Below are 23,843 nucleotides of genomic sequence, written 5' to 3' on the forward strand. Positions count from 1 at the left end.
CATGCCCGCGATTAGCTGACGATCTGCGGCCCCAAGTTAGCGAGCTCCTCCAGAGACAAGGAGCCGGCAATCGACCACCTCAGACCCAACACCGAACGCCCTTGAGCCCCCGTATCACCTCAAGTCGCCGCGCTTCTGCCCGCCCGCGTCCCTGCGACTGCCGCTCCCGCTCCCTCTTGCCTCTCCGCCGCGCATCCTTCGTCGCCCTCGACTGACACGGCCCAGCACCCGCTCGCCGCCGCGCGACTCGCCTGCGCCTGCGCCGTCCCAGCCTCTTTTCATGCCCGGCGTGGTGCACGCTCGTCGCTTGTGCTGGAGCGTGTTTGGTGTTGCCGGGGCCAACTAAAGTCGAAAGAAGCTGCAAGGTGACCTCGGCCTCCACCCACTCGGCCGCGCCCTGGCTTTTGAACAGATGACGGCCGTTGCGCCTCCCTTGGACTTGCAGCCGACTGCCAGAACGGGATGGAGCGCTCCTAATGGTGCTCAGAACGGCCTGAATCCCATGAGCGCCGACGAGGTCACCAGAATGTTCATGCCTCGCAAGAGCGCCCAGCGATCTAACTCTTCCTCATCTATCGCTTCCTCTGCATCCTCTACCTCAACAATTTCTTCCTCCACCGTGCAGGCCAACGGCGCATCCACCGTTCCTCCGCCTGACGCATCTGGCTGGGGAACAAGGAAGAAGCCGCCTCGCGGGATATGGCCGTCGTCCAAGGCGGAACCTACTGCAGGAATTTCGACTGCTAGACCTCAGTCAATTGCATCTTCCTCTTCGGGCCCCTCAGCAGCTTCTGCCATCTCTGCACTGCACACACCATCATCAATGCTACCTTCGCAGCACGGTGCTCAGTCTCAGGCACAACAAAACGGGGCGCCTAGAGCCCAGTCAGAGGCTCAGGCAATCCTTCATTTGGTTCCTTTAAACGGCACTTTCGAGCGGAAAACTATCACCGTCCCATATTTTCCAGACGTTTTACGCATCGGTCGGCAAACAAATAACAAAACGGTCCCCTCACCCTTAAACGGTTATTTCGATTCCAAAGTCCTTTCTAGACAGCATGCCGAGATATGGGCAGACCGCGCCGGGAAAATTTGGATCCGAGATGTCAAGTCCTCCAATGGCACCTTCGTCAATGGAACCCGTCTTTCGCCCGAGAACCGCGATTCTGAGGCTCACGAACTCAGAGAGCAGGACATGCTGGAACTGGGCATTGACATCGTCAGCGAAGACCAAAAAACTATTGTTCATCACAAAGTGGCCGCAAAGGTCGAGCACGCCGGAATCTATCCGAACGGCAACAATGGATTGGATCTCAACTTTGGAGACCTCGACCCGTCAGTCAACGGCGGCCTGTTGACATCACCTCTTGGGCAAGGAATGGGGCAGATGAGAGGCCGCAACGGCAGTCAAGGCTCTATTGCGAGCAACGGTCGAATTGGTTCAGCACCCCAAAGTGTAGCTGGAAGCAGTATGAACGCCATGGGGCAGCAAAGACACACTAACTTCTGGCTGCAACCTGTCACCATGGAACAAATTGTCAAAAAACTAAACGTGAGAATCTCGAGATGCTCTGTCATGGCGATAAACTAACATGATTCAGTCTGAGATGAAACAAGCCCGGCAACAATCCCAGGAACTTCAACGGACAGGACAGTATATTGAGTCTTTGCTAGCAACCGACTCGAAGAAAGACACAAACAAACTGTCGTCTCCACTCGCGAAGCATTCACCCCTGAAGGGAGACCTCAAAGCAAGATTTTCGGAACCTCCTGCTCCGCCTCCTTCGCAACCTCTACCGGAGAAGCCTGATGCCGCCCAACCATCACTGCGCAGAATGGAGACCGAAAAGCCAAAGCTTGTTATGAATAACAACGTGGCAGGCAAATCTGACCCATCTGGGCAAATCGGCTCGTTAGTCGAAGCCTTGACTAACGCAAAGAAAGAGTTTGATATGCAGAGCGTAAGATTGAAAGAAGTTGAGGAACTTCTTGCACAAGAACGTTTGGCGAGGGAAAGCGCTGAAGAACGTGCGCAGCGTCTTGAGATGGAGAGAAAGGATGATACCGCAGATCCTCATTCCGCCGACGTTTGCACTAACGGCATCGACGCCCACATTGGAAACTCGGACGGAGTAGACGGTACCACCAAACATGAAACGACCGTCAATGAGCCTCCACGCACGGCAGATATTGATGCTTCAACGGCGCAGCTGCAACAACGCATTGAATCCATGGTTGCAGAAATGGATCAAATGAGGCAACAAATGGAGAGTTATAGACAGCGTGCCGAAAAAGCGGAAGCGGATAGTGCGCGGGACCGACAGACGCTCTCAGAAATGGTTGAGCGTATTCGTAAAGAGGAGGCCGATCGTGTCGCGAAAGATGCCAGGATCCAGGCAGAGGAAAATGCCCCGCCGACCAAGACTCTCGCAGAGCTTGATGGTCCCACCAATTTAACTCGTGCAAAGGACGTACCTGCAGCCGAGAAGGAACCGAATGCAGGCACTGCCACACCGCAAGCTGATGCACAAAACGGCTATCCAATTCAACCAGAGCAAGGCGCACAATCCAAAGAGGCAAGGGCACATGCACTGGCTACAAAGTCACAAGGAGGCGATCAACTTGCGCATGTCGGACCTTATGCATCTATGGTGGGCGTGGTGGTTCTTGGTCTAAGCATAATGGCCTATATCAATAGTTGGCAGAAACCCTTGGAGAGATGAAGGGTGTTAGTCGCGCCCAGCGTCTAGCTGTCAACCCATCCAACCTCCCGCACGCAAGCCTGCGTTCTGGAGGGGAGCAGCGGCCAGTTCTGGCGGCAGTGGAAACACTGTACCCTGTTGCCCACAACCTTAGTTCCTCCGTTGGATATTCCAATTTCGAGGAACTGCTACCTGTACACACCTTGGACTCATCTGTCCGCCCTCGCCGCTCCACTTGGGTCAGTCAGGGAACTTGGTATGTGGCTAGCACGGAGTCGGTCATCCCGTCGGCAGCCAGGCGTAGAATGTGGCGTCTTCGATTACAGAGGGAAGGGACTGCGTAACGACCCTTACGACTAAGCAACAAACCTCTTCGCCGTGCCATAAAGGTTCTGTCTTGTGATCTTCTCCCCACGACTACTAGTGGGATCTTTCGTTTATCGCCTTCTTAGGCCGAGGTCCTCTCCTATGTTCCATCTCCGGATCCTTCTGGCATCATAGGGCACGGAGCATTGGATTAGCGGAGTGGTGTCGGCGTTGAGATATGGGACTTTGGTTCTGAATCTTGGGTTCTTGCAGGGTGTTTCGCTTGTTTGGGTTCCCTTTGGTTGTACCTCTTTTCGTTTGTGTAGGGCTATTCAAATTGCCTCTACTCCCCGAGTTCCCGGCTGAATGGGAGACTGGCGGGTTTCCTGCTTCAATGATACATATTTGCCAGTCCGGCTCACAAAACCTCACATGCAATATCCTCGAAGTCTGGAGTAGAATGTTTTGTTCTCTTATCATTTTGCGGTGTTCGCAGAGGCCACTGACAACATGTAAAGCCAGAGCCTACACGACTCAGTCGTTCGCATTGAAATGGCGGCTGCCAACCTGTATCAAGAACTGATGACACCGCATCTTCGTATATGTAGTAGATCGGTACTATTATTCAGTAAAGGCAGACTGCTCGACGCAATACATGTAGTAATTGGCATCTGCCATCTATCTCATCAATGCATTAAATATCCAAGGCATTCGAAAATCTCTTTTCTATCGTTCCGATGCGACATCTTATCGAACGTTAAGACAATGATCATGCGGACTCTAGCAATGCGGAACAAGACAAGCCCCGGCGCCTGGCTCTCAGCTCAGCACAGTCTGCTCACTAGTTCCGTTTAAGTTTATTTTTCATCCTTTTGTTTTATCTTATTTGTTATCTATACTTTTCTAATTGTTTGTTTACTTGTTATTTGTATTGGGATTGAAGAGTGAGAATGAGAAGAATACTAACTATGGATGTCTGATCACCTACATACCACCATCGTCAACCGGTCCTATTTGACAATAGCACTGTCTCAAAGTGTGAAAGTCTTCCTGGGTGTTTGCTAGACAGTATAAAAGCATGCATGTGCTTGAAAACCGTCAATTTGGTTCATAAGAACTAATTGGCATACAGTTCATGTTCCGGGTAGGTAATTAGGGTGAAGCAGGGATATGTTGACCGTTCCTACCTAATTTGTACCTAGTGCTGAGGTGCACGGCTTTTGTCAACCAAGCCCACAAGCCTAGTTTAAATCATGGAGCTTGGGCCGGCTGATGGACTCTGAAGTAAGCTTATAGGCAACGGCTTGACAAAGCAGATCCAAGTGCGAGCTTCTTGTACATGTTCTTTCCTAAAATGATTTCTTGTTATATAATTATTATATAAATCTAGACACCATCTAAGAAGTAGTCGTTTCATCAATCTCAACCTTCGAGATCTATACATCTTGAAATCCACACACTGCCAAGCCAAGTATACGCCCATCTATAAAACGCCTGATGTACCCTGGCTAATTATGCAATGAAATAAAGAAAGGATTACAAATGACTTTTGTGCAGCCAGCTTCGCATTGTGTTGGCTTAGTATTGTGTCGAGTGCTAAACCGCGATCAGATCCACCAGGTGCTGGCGAACAAGCCAAGGGCATAAAGCACAATTGGGAAATGGAAATGAGCATAGTCCACAGTTTTCAACGTAAACTGAGGCTTCTTTGCCTTTTGCGTCGGATACGCAACTCCAGTGATAGGGTCGCGGAAAAGACATGCTTCACGCTCGGGAACATCCGGAGGGAAGATGGCATACTGTAGCGGAACGAAGCAACCGATGATGAGCTGGTACCAGAAAGGCAGCGGAAGTGCCAAATTCGAAAGGAAGAGCATCCAAGAGTGGCTTGAACCAGCGCTGTGAGCGCCAAAACATTGGTAGACCATGTTGGTTATACCGAGAGAGCATAGAATGATGAAACCCAGGTGGAAGATTGCCCCGCAGTCGGTGAGAATGTGTTGGAGGCGCTTGCTCAGCGGAGCACGCTGATCTGGTCTCCGCTCGTGAAGCGTATCCGGGACGGAACCGGTGGCGGTGAAACCCGACAACTGACCTCCAAGGCAGGATGGGAGAATGAAAGAGCGTACCAGCGTAATCATATGGTCTGTTGTAGGTCAGTTTACTAGGCTGAAGCATACGTCTATGGCTGTGTGGGGTGGTCCTTACAAGGTGACATCCAAACCCTACTGGCTTGCTCTGAAAGACCAACCTGATAACCAGTGAACAAAGAGTTATGCAGATCGTTAAGCCAGCCGGCCAGCAGCACCAAGCACTTGAGCTGCAACATCAACCGTAGCTGCGAAAGGTCCTGGTAAGGAGCTAGCTTGGATCCCATGAAGAGGCAGATCGGAGTGACAATTATGCCAAGGCATAGCAAGATGGGGCTGAAGTAGTCAATCGAGTACAGCATGTGGAAGAACCGGTGTCCTGCGGTAAACTTGCGGGCCCAGGCCTTGCGGAGGAAAAATCCCATGTTGGCAGTGCGCTGAGCTCCTCCGACATTCTAAGAAAACGTGTCAGTAAGATTAATCTGCCACCCAGACTTTCTGACTTACCCATCTAGTCCGTTGCTTGATGTGCTTGTAGTAAGAATCAGGCACCAGACCGTGCTGCAATTCTTCTTGGACGTAAGCAGCCTTCCAACCTGCGGCAAGAAGCATTGTCGAGCAATAAGCATCCTCGGTTATGGAGTCCGTAGGCCAACCACCAATTAAATCCAAAGCCTCGCGCCGCGTTATCCAGCCAGAGCCAGTGTTCCACGCAGCACCAGCCATGTCTTTGAGAACCTCAAAGCTTCTGGAAAAATACCTGTTCGCTTGGCACAAAGCGTCATTGAGTGGGGCGTTGTAGAAATGCTGGTGGCTTGTCAATAACCATTATATCGTTTTGAGCAGATTAGTCGAGAAATACCTGCGGAGGGCAAACAACGGCCAGCTGAGGGTCGCGAACCAGGTGTGGAACGAGTGCTCGGAGCCATCTCTTGTCTGGGATCATATCCGCATCGAGTGAAGCCACGAACTCTGCCGCGCCTTCTGGAAGCGCGCTCAGGAAGCTTAGGGCATGATTTAAGTTGCCTGCTTTGAAGCCATCGGGCCCGGTCTTCTTCCGTGCCGTGTAATGCAAGTTCGGGTACTCTGTTGATAGCTGCTCGACATAGGATGCCAGCTCTCGTGAGTTGCCATCGTCAGTGATCAACACACGATACCGGTTCCTGGGATAGTCCATTTGGAGCACTGCTCGCGTCGTGTCAATGATGATATCGGGGTCTTCGTTGCAACAAGGAATGAGAACATCGACTGTGGGCACATTCTGTCCGACCATTTGTAACCGCGGGCGCCAATCTCCGAACAAGGCAACGAGTCTTGCCATGGCATGAAGTACATCCGTGCCTGTGCAATCAGCAGATGAAAGAACGACCGGGTGAGTGAGACACACTGGAGTAACTGAGTTGAACAAGCAAAATCGTGGAGTTCGTAAGCAATGACACCCAAGAGATCTGGCCTTCTCTGTATTGTTGCCTCAAGATGTGCACTTGAAAATAGGTGGCTCCAGCCACCAAGGAAAGGAAGAGCAGGGAAGTGAGCGGCAAGAGCCGGAAGGCTGTCTGCTTCCAAGGCTTGAGCGACATCTCATCCGAAGCTTCATAGCCGGCAGATTCTTGAATCTTCATCTCGCCTTTCTCATAACGACCGTTCCGGAAAGTTGAGGCCATGGGCGACTTGCGGGAGGGAGGCATGGCCTTGGCTGCATTCTGGGCTTTCGACGGCCACCTTGGTTGCGAGACATATTGAGGAGAGGCGAGTGACCGAGCCATTTTGGAACAGCGGTTTCACGAGGACGGTGAACAAAGAGAGAGCTCCCACAAGAGAGACGGCGAGGGGCACGGGCGACATTTAAGCAGACAGCGTCGGACATGACGGGCTGGACCGGCACTAAGAAAGGCTTTGACGGACTATAGGATTCGGGTACAGATGCGAATAGAGAGACGGAAGCCGTTGCAAAGGCATGGCGAGTCGGCATAGTAGCCCCCTATTAGCGTCTAGACTCACGAAGAGCAACACCCGTGCGCTATCTCTGGACTGAAGCGATGGCGACTCCTGAGCGGTGAAAGGAGCGATTGGTGAGGGGAGGTGATGGCGCGAGGACCCGGGGCCCCAGAAGACAAACGCCCTACTAAAGGCTGACAGCGTGCGTGGTTGAGGAGGAGTGTGCGGGGGACTGGGGAGGCGGCGACATGTGTCCATGTCAGTAGGATTTCTGGAAGAATCCCAACGCGCAGTAGCACAGTAGGTAGGTACATGGCGGGTACGCCAGGTACGCCAGGTACGCTAGAGCCCCCGCGCTAGAGCCAGCACCACCAGGACTGCGCCTTCCTATCGATCGGAAGGAATGGAAGCCGAAGAAGTGGAATGGATGGTGGGATGGGGCATGGATGCCCGGAAGCTCGAGCTCGCCGGAGTCCGCGCTCTTTCCTCCGCCGTTCGCCGCCGCCTGCGCCTGAGTCAGCGATGCGCTTTAGCTCCTCGCTTAGATGGGTAGCTCGTCTACATAAACACCCTCCCCTGTCGCTCATCTTCCTCTTCTTCTTCCTCTTTTTCTTTCATACTTACCTAGTCTGGGTCACCGTGATCATGAAGACGGTCGACCTATCGGACTGCCCTGCATTGCACAGCGCGGTGGTGGGCCGGTATGAATCTCCTTCGGGGGCTTCACCGGCGCAATTTTTGCTGTTCGCCCTATGCTGGCCACTACTTTTCATTGTCGATCTCGCCAGGTGCGAGACTTCGAGGAAGAGTTCGCTCCCTGTCATTGCATCCTCCCCCACCATGCCTCCCACCTCGCGCATCCCACCGCTCTTGCACCCCTACACGCAGCTTCCCCCCGACCAGGGCTGCCTTACCCTCCTCACCGGCGTCCTCGGCGCCAGCACTAACTGGCTTGTTATCCGCTACATATGCGGTGCTCTGGTAAAGGATGAGGCTAGCCATGGCGCTGATGAAGACACGGCCGTGATACTCGTGAGCTGGCTGCGTGACTGGGACTTCTGGAAGACGGAGAGCCGACGAGCTGGCGTGAGTGCAAAGCTTCATCTCGTCCGCACGCGCCAATCTTGTTAACGACACACCCTCTAGGGCCTCGATCTTGCGCGCCTCGCGCATCAGGGTCGCTTCGTCTTCGTCGACGGCCTCTCAGGCCTCTTCCTCCCCGCCGATGTCGAATCGATAGCGCCAGCAGCGGCGCCAGCATCGCCGCAAGCCGCATCGCGCGGGCCCAGGACCATCACACCCCGCGGCGCACCACAACCGGCGCGTGCCCAGGTAGTCGCGCCTACTACTCCCAGTGCTCCTACGCAGCAGCAGCAATCGTCGACTCTGCGCCTAAATTCTCCCACACTCGCGCATCTCGAAGAGACCCTCCAACGTGCGCAGGCCCATCTCGACGCTGCCTTGCCCAAGAAAACGCTACTCATCTTGGACCAGCCGGACGTCCTGCTCGCGGCCGCCGACCCCGCCGTCGCGCCCACTGACCTTGCCGCGTCACTACTGCACCTGCGCGCCGGCGCCCACTCTACTGTCTTGACTCTTTCTGCCGACGCGCCGCTTGTAGCCGCCGCGGCGCCTGATGTCGTTGCGCCCGTGTCGCGCGCTGCGCACTCGCCGCTCGAGGCTGCGCACGCCGCGTTTCTGATTGGACAAGCGCATGTCGCTGATCTAGTATTGAGTTTGAGGCTGCTGGATACTGGCTATGCGGCGGACGTGAGTGGGGTGTTGAGGATTACAAGGGGTGATAACGGGGACGAGGTGCAGGAACGGAGCGGCGAGGACGATGCAAAAGCCGGTAAAGAGTTGCTGTATTATGTTGGCGGAGATGGCACTGTCAAAGTGTTTGAGAGGGGAGCAGGCACTAGCGGTTGAGCAAGTTGCTTCTACGTACTCCTCCAATCTGGTTCTAAAAATTATCACTGTCAAGTCGCGAGAGGATGATTCAATTTGGTATACAGTTCTATTCCCAGAAGCTGTCTGCCTACCAGTCCATTTCCGCGGCACTTGGTCTCCTAAGGTATGAACGAACCTCACCATCCGCTTACCCGGAGCGAATTATTCGCTGTAGGACAATGAAACCGCAGGATATGGATCGATTCTTCCTAAAGTCCTAATCTCCCCAAACACAATGAACGAGTGTAATGAAGCGAATGGAAATGAGAGACTGTAAAAAGCAAGGCAGTTTGCACGAAAAAAGAACAACCAGATCCAAGCCCACCGGTTCTGTCTACTTCGTTCAGATGACCAGTGTATCGTCTTTCGAAAGTCGAAGTAGGACATATGCAACCCATGGTTACTTGTTGAGGATGCCTGCAAGCATGTCCAAGGCAGTCTGTGCCTCAGGCTCTATGACAACCTCTTCAGCCTCGTATTCCCTGCTTTCTTCGCGTTTGTCAAGCGTCGGGTCAGAGGAAAGATGGGAATTAAGAGCCGCGTTGTGTTTCTCATTACCACAGGAGTCTACAATCTTGCCAGCACTTTTAAGACTGTTGGCAGTCATGGAGAAGCTGCTCAGCCTGTGGGTTATGTCGTTCAAATCTCCGCTCATGTCGCTTCTGCTGTCTGCTCTGCTAAGAGCTTTGTTAGGTGAAAAAGGACTATTTATGCCCGAGGTGCCAAGAGGCGTAAGGAATCCAACATCAGTCGAGCCGTGGCTATCGTGGCCAATTTCTGTGGCTAGAGAGAGTGGGTCATCTTGGGCGGCTTTTGCTTCTTGACCTTTCTCCTGTTCCACAGCCAAACCACCATCTCTGATGTTGTCGTTTGTAGCATTCCCTGGCTGAATGCTATCATGGGTAAGTCCATCAACCACACCGGCCTTCTTTGCCGTTCTCATAATACTTTGTTCTGCTTGGGGGGAGTTTTTCAGCTTGTCTCCGTCATGGAACTCTCCGTTTCCAAGAAGGATATCGTCTTCTACATTGTATCCATCTTGGAGCTTGGATGCAACTGGTTTTTTTGCACGAATGCGGCGTTGTGGTTCGTTTTCGACGATTTCCAGACCAGCTCTCTCCCCGTTCTTGGCATTAGCAATATGTCCCAACTCTTCACGGAAGATCCAGGGAAAGCTCATCAGAGGCATTACCCTAAAGTCCATCTCCCTGCTCAGGAGTTGAGGTGCTCTGCCCGATTTGGTTGCCTGGTATTCTTGGATAGCGGTCTGCATCTGGCGAGCGGTCACCGTGTACATGGCTGCAACGAACGGACCTAGAATCTCGTGGCTCCTTCCGCCAGCTTCCTCATAACAGAGATCTTGAAAGCGTTGTTTGAGAGCAAGGGAGATGCGGCCAAACTCTTCTGCCATTTGGTAATCTCTTGTCTCATTGTTGTGCTCGAGAACAAAAGTCGTCCAGACTTCGAACTCCGTAAGAATTCCATGTTGGGCCATAATTCTACGAAGGGCAGCATCATATGCTTCCTTGAGCTTGGAAGCCTTAGTAAGTGTGTCTTCTCTCAGCGAGTAGGCATCTAGGATGCGAGCATCAAATGAGAGCTCGTATTGTGGCATGAAGTCCACCCGGTCCACCTGATCGTAGAGCTGTCCTAGAATTTTCTTTGATTTGTAAACCCGATCCTTCGGCCTGGGCCTGCCTTTCCTAGGCATAAAGTGGGGATACATCTTCGGTTTTAGCTCGTGAGACATTTTAGCAGGCACTCCGGACTTGGGATAGTCTACTGCCAGGGAGTGTAGTTTTGCTAAGCTCACACCTGGAAGCATGTGAGTATCTTTCCAATGAAAATATACGTAGACAGGAATACTTACACTTCTCACTCTTCACTCCTTCATCTTCATAGTCAGCAAATACTAAGTGTGCACTAGCAATGCGGCCCAGACTATCATTTTTGATGTACTCGACGAAGAACTTGCTTATGTCCTCGGCGGTGGGTTCGCCCTCGACTTCAATTTTCGGAGGCGGAGAAAAGTTCATAGCGGGGTGGTTTACCTCCCTGGGTATGAGGTCCTTGTCCCACATCACAAGGTAATCGTCACCGTCAAGGTCCCCGCCGGAACACATGTTTGGGATATCCCGGTCCCCTGTTTGAGGAAAAACGATCACGTTCTTTAAATGATGAAGTGCAGGCACATCAACTGCCCGGACAACCCGAATGTCGCCAGCATGGAGCGAAGGATTGCGTGCAACTACGCAGATGCCTTCAATGACTTGGTATGATCCTTGGTTTTCCGGTTCCGAAACCCGCACGAAGATCTCTGGGAGATTTTCCATTTGGTCAGGCAAAGGATTGTCGGTATCTGCCACATAGTCGATGAAATGGCCACGTAGTGTCGCAGTCTCGTCAACACAGCCAAGGAGGAAGGCTCCGTCTTTAATGCGTATCCTGGCCTTCTCTTTGAGAGACTTGACACGCCAAGTACGCCATAGTCGTAGGATTGACATCATAAATGGTTCTTTAGAGGCCATGAATCCGTCTAGTATCATGCTTGCCATAGCCAATGTCATCTGGTTGAAGTCAATAGTCTCTTGCAATGAGCGAAGAGCAATGTTTTCCGACCACATGGCAGCGTTCAATTCAGCCATATCTTCCTGGAGCCTCGCGATGAAAACATGGTTAGGAACCCCGAGTGCATCCAGGACGATAATAATCTGCCGATTCAACATAGCTGTTGCCAGTTTTGAGATGCGGATGATTTCGAGACCCTCCTTTATCGCATCAAATTTCCGTTGGGACCAACGAACGTGTATTTCTCGTTCCTTGAGCTCCGGGGATACTGCGAGTACTCCTTTGCACCCACCCAGACGAAACTGGAATAGAGAAGGTGGGTCTTCCACGGCATTAGGCTCAGAAAATTCTTCTCCAATAATCTGCGAAAGAAACCGAGATATCTTTCCAACACCATCAGTAAAGTTGTAGCCATCCCGTTCGATATCCGGTATTCCAGTGACTTTGACACTGACACATTGTACAGCACGAGTAGTCGATAAACACTGTCCTAGACGTGCGGCATACAATGCCACTTGGTTGATGTGATGGAAATCGCCCATCTTGTAGCGAATATCTGCTGCTGTGAGCTCTTTTGTTGGAGCGAAGAAGTAGGCGCCGTGTTCACGGAACTGGGAGTTTCCAAAGGCTAGAAACTCGTAATGCCGATCGCCAATGGTAATGCCGTTGCGTAGCGTACGCCAGACTCGGGTAAAGATCTCATTGTCCATATCACTATCCGTGCTGTTGATTCTTCCTTCGTTTTTCTCTTCAGTGAACTTCACACGAAGGAAACGATCTTCATGACTGGAATACTGGCGGACAATACGATTGGAAACCTCGATATTTGGAGTAGCATAGTAGACCATGGAGGGTGTGACGTTGGCGGAACGTGCGTAGACGCAGTACTTTAGTATCGACTTGTCCGTGGGTTTCTGGCTGATACTGAGCTTAAAGACATCCATGGGATTGAAAATACGGCGTTTCAAGTCTGCAACTCTTTCCAAGAGATTCCTTGCCGTTGTCTGCTCCATTGACACTAACCGCTCGAGGAATTGCCTGGTTATGTTGTGTTCGTTGAGGTAGCCGTGTGAGATACAAACCTCAAGCTGATATCGGAGAGCAAAGCTGAGTGGAATATGGCTATCATAGGCGTTAGTAAGTGTAGCAAGCGCAGAGCCCGATTCATGCTGTTTCAAGTCAATCATATCCCATAAATGAGGCTTTTGCTTGTCAATGATCTGGACAATACTGTCAGGCAGTATATTTATGTTGTAGTCCATCAAGGCCTTTTGCATTTTCTTGTATTGCGCCGTACTGGGGCTATTCATGTCGAACTCGAAGCGGTACGCCATCCACCTTCCTATGTCGATCACAGGGTTGGCTTTCTTGAGACCGACTGGAGAGTTTTTGAGGGGTTGCCGAGAGTGGGTGATATCTGTCTGGCGATACCAAGCCTGCCATTCTCTCCATGTCCGCTCGGTATCCATGTGTGTTGGCCCGGTGTTCCGGAGTTTCTTGTAAAACCATGGAGGACTGTCAGTTAGGATAACCCATACTTGCTTGTTGCATCCACCATCGTGACGTTCGTGGATGCCCTTTATCTGGGAAAACTTGACACGGAACCGAAATTGGTCGAGGACATATGCTTTCCTTTGTTCATCGAACATATTCATTGAGAAACGAACTTCGACCTCACGGCGTTGTAGATTGACTGTTAACGTCATCGGCAGTTTTCCCTCTGGGGATACTCGGTGCATGACCATCATCGAGGTCTCGCTATGCATGAATCCGAAGCCGATTGATTCAGTTGGTATCCTCTGTGGACTAGCTGTTAGCACAGTACGAGCAACAGGGGGGGTTACTTGTGCACGCACCATGCTCTCAGGATACACCTGTGCGGGATCGACTGGGCTCTGGACGGTGAAGATGCGTTGCCGTGGAAGGAGCTCGATAGGAACTTCCACAGTAGTGCTAGGCGTGGAGCCAGAGATACGATAGCTGGTATTCCAAAACGACCTGAATGGTGGCGGGCTAGAGATAGCATATCAGCCTAGATAGTAATGTGTGTCGCAAAACGGTCTCACCTGTAGGTAATAAAGGCGATAGTTGAGAAAACACCGGAGCCTTTGATTTCAATCTTGGTGACCTCACCCTCGTTTTGGAAGTGTTTATGAAGCTCCCTCGTTGTGATAGAACTGGGAAGCCGAATCACCTTGACGGTCAACTCCTGCCATGACTTCCACTCGTTGCCTTGGTGAAGTATGATTCTGTGTCGCTGGTGCGGCGGCGGGCGCGACATCGTACCGTGGACCTTGGGACTTGAATAGCTAGTCTTTGCTTGGTGTGGTGTGCTGTGATTGAAACTGATATGGTGGCGTGGCCTCCGATTTGTCGAAGATGTTGAACTGGACAAGAAGAAGCGGCCGCCTCGATGAGTTGTTGGAGATTGGTGTTGTGGTGGCGGTGGCCGACTGCGGCTTTCACCACTCTTTCTCCGACACCCAGCGAGCCGCGCCTTATGCCCTCTAGAATGATTTGCCCTAGGATCAGACCGCGCAATGATTTTGCCAGAACTAGACGGTTCTTCATTTTTTTGTATGTCTACAGAAGTCAGCGGACTCAACTCTCTGAATTGCATGCTAGTCCGACAGGCGCCTACGAAGATCCCTTACCATCACCTACGACCAGCACATTCCCTTCCATGTCTCTCAACTGCTTCAAATCCTCTCTGAAAGGAGTCAATGCGTCGCGATGCTGTTAGCTTCTGAGTACACCGACCAAGCGGACAAGAGCTCGCAGTAATGATCGCAAATTACAGATATGAACAATTGACAGGGATGAGCTGGTGCGGAAATCCTCATGGAAATGCAAGGAGACTTCTTGGTGCTTCTATGGTTGGAAAAGACAGAGATTAGTTTCCCAAAACAAACGGAAACAGATCCCTTAAACACCACTTGTTTGTGGCGCGGGTACCTGCTGCCTTATTTGTGAGAACAAACACACATGAATAACCTAATCTCAAACAAGACTCATCTCTGTCGCCACTGCCCAATCGCTACCAGTGCGTTTCTTTTCATCACTGCCATCAAACGCTGTGTACACTGCTAAACTCCGGGTCATACACAGCCTACGTAATCCAACTTCCAAGCGCTTGCTTACCTATAAAAAAACTCGTACTACAATCACAACAACAATAATTTTCTCTCTATGACTGTCACTGGAATAACGCCTTCAGAAACATGTGTCGGAAAATATCCACTACTAAAACTAGCCTGTAGTCTCATCCTCATTCGGCTGTGCATCGCTCTGATTTGTCTCATCCTGGGTAGGCGAACCGTCAGCTAAGAGACCAGACGCATCGAAAGAAAGATCCATTTCGTCAAAACTGAGCGTGGTCTCCTTTTCGCGCGGCTCTTCAACGTCTTCTGGATACAAATCTCTCGCGGTTTTTTTAGGTGGATAGGCAACCGTAACATGCGACAGGTTGCCTCTTTCGGCCGACACGTCTTCTAACGGCTTTCTTTTGATTGGACTCGTAGTCGAGAACGATTTGTTCTGTGACAATCTTGTAGATCGCCGTCTTTCACCCGCAGTCGCTTTTACTGTCGGCACTTTGAAAGGCTGCTGCCGTGACTTTGAGCGCTTTGGCGAGGGTTCATTGCTTGGGGGTATTAGGTTCTCTGGCGAAAGTCTGGCGTGATCTGAAACTGGATGTTCCCCATGGTCGCTGGAGTCCTGGTTCAACCGCGTTTCTTGGAACGTGCGGCGGCGACTAGTACTGTGCGAAACCGGTGCTATCCGCACTGTTCTGGGAACATGAGGCCCGGAGGTGATCCTGACCGGTGGCTCCAGTGCTGCTTCCATAGCGTTGCGCATTCTGGTCCTGGATGCTTGTGCTTCTTCAAGCTGAGCTTCTGCTTCGTCACGGGCATCCGAAAGCACCTCAATCTGCCAACAATTAGTTTTACGCCCATATGCAAACCTGTAACGGAGTTGAGCGCCATCTAACCTCTTGTTGGAGCTTTGTTATTTCAGTATCCCGAACTTGAAGCTCTTTGTACATCGCCTCTTGTTGCCGGACCTGGTCTTCCAGTTCGTCCTTCAAAGCTTGCAGCCGCCTTTCAAGACGTCCCCGTGATTGAGAAGCCTACTAAGGTATTAGCTTCACCTTGGCCACTTAAAACGAAAGCAAGACTTACTTCATCGCTTATCTTTTTAAGCTCTTCTTCGTAACGGTTACGAAGAGTGTCAATATCTCTTTCCCGATCTGCAACTATCTTTTCATGGTCTGCTTTACAGACGATCGCTTTATCATTTGCATCAGCAAGTGCGGTCTTCACTGAGTCAAGCTGACAAGCCAAATCTCTCTCTTGTCTGTTGAGGCTTTCGATATCGGATCTTGCCTGGAGATGAACAGCTCTCGCCTCTTCCAACTCGCCAATAGTATGAGCTAGTTTTTCTTTGGTTTCTTCCGAAATATTCCGCTCGCGAAGAACTTCCTCTCTCGTTGTACACAAGTCAGTTTCCAATTTTCCAATGACAATCTGCATTGTTTCCAAGGTCCGAGTTTGTTCCAGGCATTCTACTTCTTTGCCAGTCAGAAGGGCGCGAATTTGTGACAAACTTTGGTCGTACTCTTTGCGAGCTTTAATGAGTGCGTTTTCTGCCTCGCCCTGCTTATGGAATAGGTTGTCGAGCTGCTTCAGGAGGTCATCCTTCTGACTTGTGACATGCTGAAGATCCGCTTCAGTTTGAGCCTTCTCAGTTTCCAGTCCCTCCATGCATAGGTCACGGTCAAGTTCGTGAGCCTCTAGCTGACGGATGTGAGCATTTAGTTTGTCGCTCTTCTCGTGCATGGCTTGAAGTTCAAGCCGCAGCTCTTGGACTTTTTGTTGTTCTTGATGTAGAGGTTCCTCGATATTCTCACACCTGGCCTCAAGGTCCCGACATACATCATCGACTCTGCGCTGTATAAAGTTTATCTCTAGCTTGCCGTGGTTTTCCAGATCCGTAGCGAGCCTTTGTCTCCAGTTATAGCTGTCAGATTGCGTCTGAGGGGTACAAGTTTCTTGCACTAGTGATATAGGTGCGTGCTGCGGAGGTGCCTGGAAATGTTTGCATGGTGATAGTTGTGGCGTGACTTCTTGTTGCTTTTGCAGGATGTGTAGTCCAACGTAGAGGTCTATTCCAACCTCACCTGCCTGTGTAGCCAGAGCTGACTTTAGAAGGAGAGAACACATGCTCAAGCACAGCCGTCTGCCAGTGTTTAGTACTCCGACTGGACAGATGCCTTGGCGGGTACACAGTGCAGAGGAGCTGGAAGGCGATGGCTTGAGGAGGTTTTCAAGGGGCTCCTTGGTTTCTTCTGCTGAGAGACTAAGAAACAGTCTCTTTCTGAAGGCACGTGAGTTCAACGCTCCCTCGGAGAGTAGCTGGATTATGATGATCAAGCCCTCAAGCTCGGCAGAGTGTGAATGTGACATGACGGCAGCATCCATAGATTTGCGCAATACATTGCCAACAAAATCCTCTGTCAATTGGTGCTGTATAAAGTTAGTATTATCCGAAAGAGCAATCAGTGTATCTTACTGTAAAACAAGGCAGCGATAGGCTTAAAGTGTCAGAGAGGACGGATGCTGGCTCTTGTGTACATGCGAGAAGAGCCATTTGGTAAGCCAATACAACATCTGCAGGTATTTTGTGATTCTCGTACAAAAGTCCGATATAAGTCAAGCCCTTTAAATATGTTAGTACAATGCTACAGGCAAGTTTTCGGCTGACACGCACCTGCAGCTGAGCCATTGGCTGATTGTCAAGCCTCGACAATTTTGCGAGCAGCTTCTCGACAATGAAGCCATTCTTACGAGCATAGGTATGGCGTACTTCCGGTTTGATGACAGTCAAAGTCTCATTCGCGACTTTCATGCTACGAATAGTTTCGTCATCGAAAACATTCCTGTCATCAATGCAGGTATTGACAAGACCAAGAAGTAAATAATGGACAGTAACATGCGCCACTCCCTCGCGAAATATACGAGGAACTTCATCTAATGCCTTCACAGGCGCCAAGCGTTCCGGTTGCGAATACGGTATACTGCCGAGTGGAGAAGTGGGCAACGTGATCCTCGTAAAATTCGGCTCGACGAAGGGCAGAAGAATCCCGATGCAGAAGAAGCGAAATTTCGAGTTCAGACTGTTCTCGGTAATTTTGAGAAGGTCGTAAGACCTGTCCTCGAAATAATCCAGCTGCTCATGCGGTAGGATGTTGAGTAACTCCCGGCAGGCGCCACTAAGCAAGGAGTGAAGTAGGCTCAGATTTTGTTCAGTAGTTGCCTGGAGGGCTTCCTCAAAGATACGAACAAAAAACTTTTGGGCAGACGATGGGAGAGGTATGGATTCCGGTAAAGGATCTGCAAGTAGCATCGCGCATGTATTGAGCACCTGTATAACATCTTTTAGCCTCTGTATTAAGAAACCCCGAGAGAACCAAACACATACATCCCTAGAACTTTCGGGGCCAGAGGATTTTCGGAGCAGATCATCCAAAAGCCCAGAGTTTTGCAATAAAAGTGCGTCGCGGAAAGAGCGTGCTTGCGCTGAATTTCGTGACAACATGCATAAGCTTAGATGCCTTGGAAGCAGATTATAAATTAGGACGAAGTACCTAGCTTTTGGAGCACGCGCAGAGCATAAGGCCATACTTGTAGAGCTTCCCTTACAGTCGTGACCAGCTGGGGTATTTGGCAAGGGGAGAGCAGCGACCAAGTTCGTATGGCGACGGCGTCGCATTGCAGCAGAATATCATCAAGTTTCTAAAATTGCGTCAGTTGACCAGAGACGTGGGTGGACGGGACGTCATTGCGAGAGTTTACTTTAAGAGATACAGAGTAAGGACTGGAGATGATGCGCTCGATCTCTGCCGTCAAGGTCTCCGGGAGGCCCATGGTGCGTAGTTGAGGAGAACCGGGAAGACGCGTCTCGGGCCAATTTTGGGGCGACAGATCGTCTGGGCAACCGATGGACGTTGACACGGCCTCACGTGGTCACGTGCGGAAGCCACCCCCCACGTTTGGGCAGGCATGCAGATTGTTCATAATAATCTGTGTAATGCTGGCTTGCCGTGCCACACCACCTGCGGTATGCCGGTGCCGAGGTGCGTTTTCTGACGGCGACGCCGCACGCCTCGTCACGCGACACCCGCGGCTCTCTGCACAACCTCTAGCTTCCCCGCAATGCAATCAATCTGCTCTTTCTATCTCCGCCCCTGCGGCCGATCATGCAGCTTGTTCGATTCCTCTTGCTCGCGTCTTCTTGGCCCAAATCTCCAGGAGAACGTATGTTGAGCTGGAGGCTCTGGCTCATTCCGTCCATCTCACCTGCCACTGACGCTGACACTAATCTGACATTGCTAAGCGGTGAGTCTGACATGTCTATCGTCACAATGCCGGCAAATGTGCGCCCAGCCGGAAGAGACCCACCTCTCCCTCCAATGCGCTTATTTCCGTCTTCCACGAGGGAGGGGAGACATTGCGCTAGCAGGCCTTCTATTTTGATGACGTTCCCGCCTGCTTGCAGGCATTATTGACATATAAGATGGCCACAAGCCCAGGCATTCTGTGACCCATAGACCTTCTATCTCCAAATCATTGACTTAGTTCGACGGTTCGTCACCATGTTTCGCACGTCGAGACAACTTTCCAAGCCTGCTCTCACAATAAGACCGAAAATTGCTATCAACGGAGCACGACCAGCTTCCACACAACACTCTACGAAAGCAACCAAAGCAATCAAGACCAGTTTTTGGACCACTGGACGTGTACTTGGCTTTTCAGCGTTTACCGGAACACTCTCATATCTTGTTGGATCCAACAATGTCGATCCCTTGCATATTTTCGGTGCCAAAAAAACCGCAGAGCCGGTATACGCCAATCAGAAAGACATGAAAAAGGTAGTTACTTCATTTCATATGGGAATACCGAACTGCTTAGAAGACCCATCTCAGCCACTGTTGACTTCGTCACGGCTGGGACTCTGATGTTTCAAGGACATGAGCTATCGTGTTCATAGCTATGATTAGTTTTAAGGTACCAGCCCAGAGGTATAGCTTTGCTGATAACTGCCATAGGCAATCCGCGAGTTGAGAGAGTGCTTTGGCGAGGATGCTGTTAGTACTGACGACGATGATCTTCATGCGCACGGGTACTCAGAATGGTCCTCTATCAATATCGATCAGCTGCCAGTAGCGGTTGCATACCCCAAATCAACAGAACAGGTGTCTCAAATCGCCAAAGTATGCTACAAATACAAGATACCCATGATACCATATTCTGGTGGATCCAGCCTAGAAGCAAACTTTGCCGCTCCCTACGGAGGCATGAGCATCGACTTTTCTTTCATGGACAAAATTCTCGAGCTCCACGAAGATGACATGGATGTTGTGGTTCAGCCTTCGGTGCCGTGGATGGGGCTGAACGAGAGCATCAAAGATTCCGGCCTCTTCTTCCCCGTAGACCCAGGCCCGACAGCTAAAATCGGCGGAATGGTGGGCACCAGCTGTAGTGGTACCAATGCTGTCAGGTACGGCACTATGAAAGAATGGGTCGTCAACTTGACTGTCGTCCTCGCCGACGGAAGTATCATCAAGACTCGCCGCCGACCGAGAAAGACATCAGCGGGCTATAATCTGACCAACCTCTTCATCGGTTCCGAAGGCACACTTGGAATCGTCACGGAAGTCACACTAAAGCTTACGGTCATACCGCAAGAAACCAGTGTGGCAGTGGTGACATTCCCGACTATCCGGGACGCAGCAGCAGCATCATCTAAAGTTATGCGTGCCGGGGTTCCCATCGCTGCAATGGAAATCATGGACGACGTGCAGATGGGCGTGATCAACAAAACCGGCGCGACAAAGAGAAAGTGGAAGGAAGTTCCAACCATGTTCTTCAAATTTTCTGGTACCAAAGCAGGTGTGCAGGAGAACATAAAATTAGTGAAGGCAATATCAAAGGTGCACAAAGGCGGCAACTTTGAGTTCACCACCGATGCCAAGGAGCAAAAGGAGCTCTGGTCGGCAAGAAAAGAGTCTCTCTGGAGCATGCTGGCCTTGCGGAAGGGTGACTTAGAGGTGTGGTCCACGGATGTCGCAGTTCCTCTGTCGCGGTTACCGGATATTATAGGTAAATTGCCGCGTTTACTTACCCATGTCTCCGGGAATGGAGAAGTTGGACATGATGCTGACATGAATGTAGAGGTATCGAAGAAAGAAATGGACGAGCTCGGGCTCTTTGCTAGTATCCTGGGACACATTGGTGACGGTAATTTCCATGAGAGCATCCTCTACAACAGAAAGGATCCCAGGGAGCGTGCAGCAGTTGAAAAGTGTGTCAAGGACATGGTAGACCGAGCTTTGGAGATGGATGGAACGTGTACAGGAGAAGTAAGTCCTCTGCATTTGCGTAGTTTCATACAGCTTCTGACATTCTTCAGCACTCTATTGGTCTGGGCAAGAAAGCTTCCCTTCTCAAAGAGCTTGGGACGGACACGCTCAATGTCATGAAGAGCATCAAGCTTGCTATAGACCCCCATTGGCTCATGAACCCTGGGAAAATTATCGACTTTCCTAGCTGAAGGGCTTCTTTGAGTAAAGACAGACTGGGGGATAATTCAATGTGGAATTGGGACTATAGATTTATCGCCAATCTTTTTATTCGTTAGAAGTATCATGTATCTAAGACTTGATGTGCAGAAGTAACGTCCGTCACCGAGAACCGAGATCCACCGTCTAGCGAGACACGGAACAATACAAGCATTCCCTACAGGGTACTCCTTGTCTAGCTCATAGCCCGAGTCCTGGGTATGGATGTAAAGGTCTTAAAGCACACACAGACTCTATACATCGTAACTGGGTCTCTTCTACTCTGTACAAGTATCACCATCTCACTTCCCGGTGAATCTCGTTTCACGGTGACGGATGTTAGTGGTTTTGTGCACGGAGTTTGGTTCTTAAAAAGAGTTGCAGCAATCTGATGTGGTGCTGTCAAGTTTCACATGCTGTGCTCAGCAGCTCGCTTTGGGTTCCTCGCTTGCTACCTGCGAGCCCGTTCCACCACACTAGTGGCTGATTGTCGGCAAATTGGCTTCTTACTAAGCGCACAACATCGAAAATGCCTTCGCTTTTTCCTACACGTACCTCCGACCTCGACCGGACGACACGACACGACAACCCACCTCCTTACCCATCCGTGATTCATAGACCGTAATCATGGCTCGTGGACCGTAAGTCAACACCTGCGATGGCATCGAAACGGCGATACTGCGACAATGCGACCTCCGACTGGATTGGACACCACGACGACTGCGAGATCAACAACGGTGCCGCTATTGGCGAAAGTGCTTGAGAGACAGCATTGATGGCTCTAAAGCGGCACCTTGTGGGCCTTCCAGGCGCATGTTTCCAGTCGGTAGCGCGCGCAGCGGAGTGCTCGGATCGTTTGGACATTTCAATGGGACTCGAAAACTAACATATCTCCTTCAGTGTCAAGCACCAGAAGCGCCTTAGCGCGCCCTCCCACTGGCTCCTGGACAAGCTGTCCGGTGCTTACGCCCCCAAGGCGTCTCCCGGTCCCCACAAGCTCCGCGACTGCATGCCCCTCATCGTCTTCATCCGCAACAGGCTGAAGTATGCCCTGAACGGCCGTGAGGTTAAGGCCATCGTCATGCAGCGCCTGATCAAGGTCGACGGCAAGGTCCGCACCGACCCTACCTTCCCTGCCGGTTTCATGGACGTCATCTCCATCGAGAAGACTGGCGAGAACTTCCGTCTCATCTACGACACCAAGGGCCGCTTCACCGTCCACCGCATCACCGGCGAGGAGGCTGAGTACAAGCTCGGCAAGGTCAAGCGCGTCCAGCTTGGCAAGGGCGGCATCCCATTCTTGGTTACGCACGATGCGAGGACGTAAGTTCCCAGCATCCATCAGACGTTGGACCAAGCTTTGGCGATCGTCTGGTATGTACATGAAAACACAATACTAACATGATACGTGCGTCTTAGCATCCGCTACCCTGACCCTCTGATCAAGGTCAACGACACCGTCAAGATCGACCTTGCCACTGGCAAGATTGCCGACTTCATCAAGTTCGACACTGGTGTCATTGCCATGGCCACCGGTGGTCGTAACATGGGTCGTGTTGGTGTCATCACCCACCGTGAGCGCCACGACGGTGGCTTCAACATCGTCCATATCAAGGACGCTGTTGACAACGAGTTCGCCACCCGTGAGAGCAACGTTTTCGTCATTGGCCGCGAGAAGCCCTGGATCTCTCTTCCCAAGGGCAAGGGTGTCAAGGTATGTGCATGCAGATGCGAGGCTGTAGCCTGAGGGATTTGTGCTGACATTTGGCGTAGCTCTCCATTGCCGAGGAGCGTGACCGCCGCCGGGCCTACGCTCTGGCCGGCCAGTAAGTATGAGTCTGGTCCAGGGGATTCCGGTGGGAATGGGATGGTTGAGGTTGGAGTACGGGTAAGATATCTTGCATGCCAAATGTTGCTCTGCGTAGCATCTCAGGTCCACGGATCGGGCCATGAACGGTCCAATAAAAATGGAACAAAATTACGATGCCAGACCATGTTGATTGCGATTTGCGGGAGTGAAACGCGTGCGACTGTGAAACGCAGAGCTGTGTCGAGCGAGGCTCAGGGCACGGCAGGAGTTGCAAACAAATCTATAGCTGGGATAATAAAGAAGCTTGTACTTGTAAATAAATATAGAGTTGGTATGTACCATGGAGCAAAAAAGTTGATTGTTGTAGGAGGGAGAATGCTTGCTACCTATTGTTGGACGCTGGACGTTGGACGTTGGACGTCGCAGTACTCTAGTAGTTCAGACGGTACTGATGGAAGGATCTGCTAATGGCGTCGGCCGTCGTCGTCATCTGTTGCATGTCAAAGCTAGGAAGGAATCGAGACTATTTTAACGCCGTGACATGGACTTTGTCGCCCCTGCGGAGCTGGTGGAGCGAGCCCAGATAAGACGGGGCTTATCGGGCAGGGTTGGAGGGGGGCCGTGCAGTGCGGAGTGTCTCGAAAGAGTCGCAAGGCCGCGGCGCAGGGCGACACAATGGCACCATGTGCGAAATTGCAACAGCGCTGCTCACGACGGAAAAGGGGAGCACAGGGCAGTGGGTCGCGGGTCGCAATCTCGCCGCGACGTTGCAGATTGCAGGAGAGCAGAGCACCGCCCCGACAAAGCGACTTGGCAACGGCCGTGCCATGGGCGATGGGCGGGAAGCCGGCGGGGCCAAG

General features: G+C 51.3%; 7 protein-coding genes across 7 annotated transcripts; 4 read left to right on the forward strand and 3 right to left on the reverse strand.

Annotated features, from left to right (window-relative positions):
- The first annotated feature begins 71 nt into the window (after positions 1–71).
- K452DRAFT_108376 (uncharacterized protein) lies at positions 72–2,960 on the forward strand. The gene is made up of 2 exons (XM_033534989.1): positions 72–1,552; positions 1,602–2,960. Exons 1-2 carry the CDS (start codon positions 413–415, stop codon positions 2,721–2,723), a joined length of 2,262 nt encoding a protein of 753 aa, XP_033401980.1. The 5' UTR covers positions 72–412; the 3' UTR covers positions 2,724–2,960.
- A 1,655-nt stretch (positions 2,961–4,615) lies between these two features.
- K452DRAFT_219679 (glycosyltransferase family 2 protein) lies at positions 4,616–6,419 on the reverse strand (the record flags this gene model as incomplete). Its single annotated transcript, XM_033536422.1, has 4 exons — positions 4,616–5,154; positions 5,217–5,553; positions 5,606–5,905; positions 5,961–6,419. 4 exons carry the CDS (start codon positions 6,417–6,419, stop codon positions 4,616–4,618), a joined length of 1,635 nt encoding a protein of 544 aa, XP_033401981.1.
- Positions 6,420–7,786: 1,367 nt separating this feature from the next.
- Positions 7,787–9,037, forward strand: K452DRAFT_348840 (uncharacterized protein). The gene is made up of 2 exons (XM_033545559.1): positions 7,787–8,122; positions 8,183–9,037. Exons 1-2 carry the CDS (start codon positions 7,877–7,879, stop codon positions 8,963–8,965), a joined length of 1,029 nt encoding a protein of 342 aa, XP_033401982.1. The 5' UTR covers positions 7,787–7,876; the 3' UTR covers positions 8,966–9,037.
- Positions 9,038–9,386: 349 nt separating this feature from the next.
- K452DRAFT_348841 (uncharacterized protein) lies at positions 9,387–13,835 on the reverse strand (the record flags this gene model as incomplete). Its single annotated transcript, XM_033545560.1, has 5 exons — positions 9,387–9,980; positions 10,014–10,801; positions 10,857–13,353; positions 13,411–13,567; positions 13,621–13,835. The coding sequence occupies 5 exons, from the start codon at positions 13,833–13,835 to the stop codon at positions 9,387–9,389; spliced, it is 4,251 nt and encodes a 1,416-aa protein (XP_033401983.1).
- Positions 13,836–14,569: 734 nt separating this feature from the next.
- On the reverse strand, positions 14,570–18,485 carry K452DRAFT_355693 (uncharacterized protein). Its single transcript, XM_033545982.1, has 8 exons — positions 18,409–18,485; positions 18,201–18,348; positions 18,035–18,132; positions 17,324–17,977; positions 17,126–17,272; positions 15,736–17,079; positions 15,546–15,683; positions 14,570–15,484 (listed from the first exon to the last, which is right to left on the reverse strand). Exons 1-8 carry the CDS (start codon positions 18,478–18,480, stop codon positions 14,804–14,806), a joined length of 3,282 nt encoding a protein of 1,093 aa, XP_033401984.1. The 5' UTR covers positions 18,481–18,485; the 3' UTR covers positions 14,570–14,803.
- A 524-nt stretch (positions 18,486–19,009) lies between these two features.
- Positions 19,010–21,346, forward strand: K452DRAFT_315485 (uncharacterized protein). The gene is made up of 4 exons (XM_033543867.1): positions 19,010–19,484; positions 19,662–20,715; positions 20,788–20,975; positions 21,026–21,346. Exons 1-4 carry the CDS (start codon positions 19,209–19,211, stop codon positions 21,164–21,166), a joined length of 1,659 nt encoding a protein of 552 aa, XP_033401985.1. The 5' UTR covers positions 19,010–19,208; the 3' UTR covers positions 21,167–21,346.
- A 447-nt stretch (positions 21,347–21,793) lies between these two features.
- On the forward strand, positions 21,794–23,466 carry K452DRAFT_283551 (uncharacterized protein). The gene is made up of 4 exons (XM_033539792.1): positions 21,794–21,814; positions 22,074–22,496; positions 22,593–22,887; positions 22,947–23,466. The coding sequence occupies exons 1-4, from the start codon at positions 21,801–21,803 to the stop codon at positions 23,001–23,003; spliced, it is 789 nt and encodes a 262-aa protein (XP_033401986.1). The 5' UTR covers positions 21,794–21,800; the 3' UTR covers positions 23,004–23,466.
- The last annotated feature ends 377 nt before the right edge of the window (positions 23,467–23,843 follow it).

The sequence above is a fragment of the Aplosporella prunicola genome (assembly GCF_010093885.1).
Source record: "Aplosporella prunicola CBS 121167 unplaced genomic scaffold K452scaffold_3, whole genome shotgun sequence".
NCBI lineage: Eukaryota > Fungi > Ascomycota > Dothideomycetes > Botryosphaeriales > Aplosporellaceae > Aplosporella > Aplosporella prunicola.

What these genes read in the sequence shown, in the direction of transcription:
- K452DRAFT_355693 (XM_033545982.1), bottom strand. Translation starts at nt 18,480, where the DNA reads ATGGGCCTCCCGGAGACCTTGACGGCAGAGATCGAGCGCATCATCTCC. An exon ending in GCGCGTGCTCCAAAAGCTAG is followed by an intron (nt 18,133 to 18,200) that starts GTACTTCGTCCT and finishes CACGAAATTCAG; the next exon opens with CGCAAGCACGCTCTTTCCGC. An exon ending in TTAAAAAGATAAGCGATGAA is followed by an intron (nt 15,684 to 15,735) that starts GTAAGTCTTGCT and finishes ATACCTTAGTAG; the next exon opens with GCTTCTCAATCACGGGGACG.
- K452DRAFT_283551 (XM_033539792.1), top strand. An exon ending in GTTACGCACGATGCGAGGAC is followed by an intron (nt 22,497 to 22,592) that starts GTAAGTTCCCAG and finishes CGTGCGTCTTAG; the next exon opens with CATCCGCTACCCTGACCCTC. An exon ending in CCAAGGGCAAGGGTGTCAAG is followed by an intron (nt 22,888 to 22,946) that starts GTATGTGCATGC and finishes CATTTGGCGTAG; the next exon opens with CTCTCCATTGCCGAGGAGCG.
- K452DRAFT_348840 (XM_033545559.1), top strand. Translation starts at nt 7,877, where the DNA reads ATGCCTCCCACCTCGCGCATCCCACCGCTCTTGCACCCCTACACGCAG. An exon ending in CGGAGAGCCGACGAGCTGGC is followed by an intron (nt 8,123 to 8,182) that starts GTGAGTGCAAAG and finishes CACACCCTCTAG; the next exon opens with GGCCTCGATCTTGCGCGCCT.
- K452DRAFT_108376 (XM_033534989.1), top strand. Translation starts at nt 413, where the DNA reads ATGACGGCCGTTGCGCCTCCCTTGGACTTGCAGCCGACTGCCAGAACG. An exon ending in AAATTGTCAAAAAACTAAAC is followed by an intron (nt 1,553 to 1,601) that starts GTGAGAATCTCG and finishes AACATGATTCAG; the next exon opens with TCTGAGATGAAACAAGCCCG.
- K452DRAFT_315485 (XM_033543867.1), top strand. Translation starts at nt 19,209, where the DNA reads ATGTTTCGCACGTCGAGACAACTTTCCAAGCCTGCTCTCACAATAAGA. An exon ending in GCGGTTACCGGATATTATAG is followed by an intron (nt 20,716 to 20,787) that starts GTAAATTGCCGC and finishes ACATGAATGTAG; the next exon opens with AGGTATCGAAGAAAGAAATG. An exon ending in ATGGAACGTGTACAGGAGAA is followed by an intron (nt 20,976 to 21,025) that starts GTAAGTCCTCTG and finishes GACATTCTTCAG; the next exon opens with CACTCTATTGGTCTGGGCAA.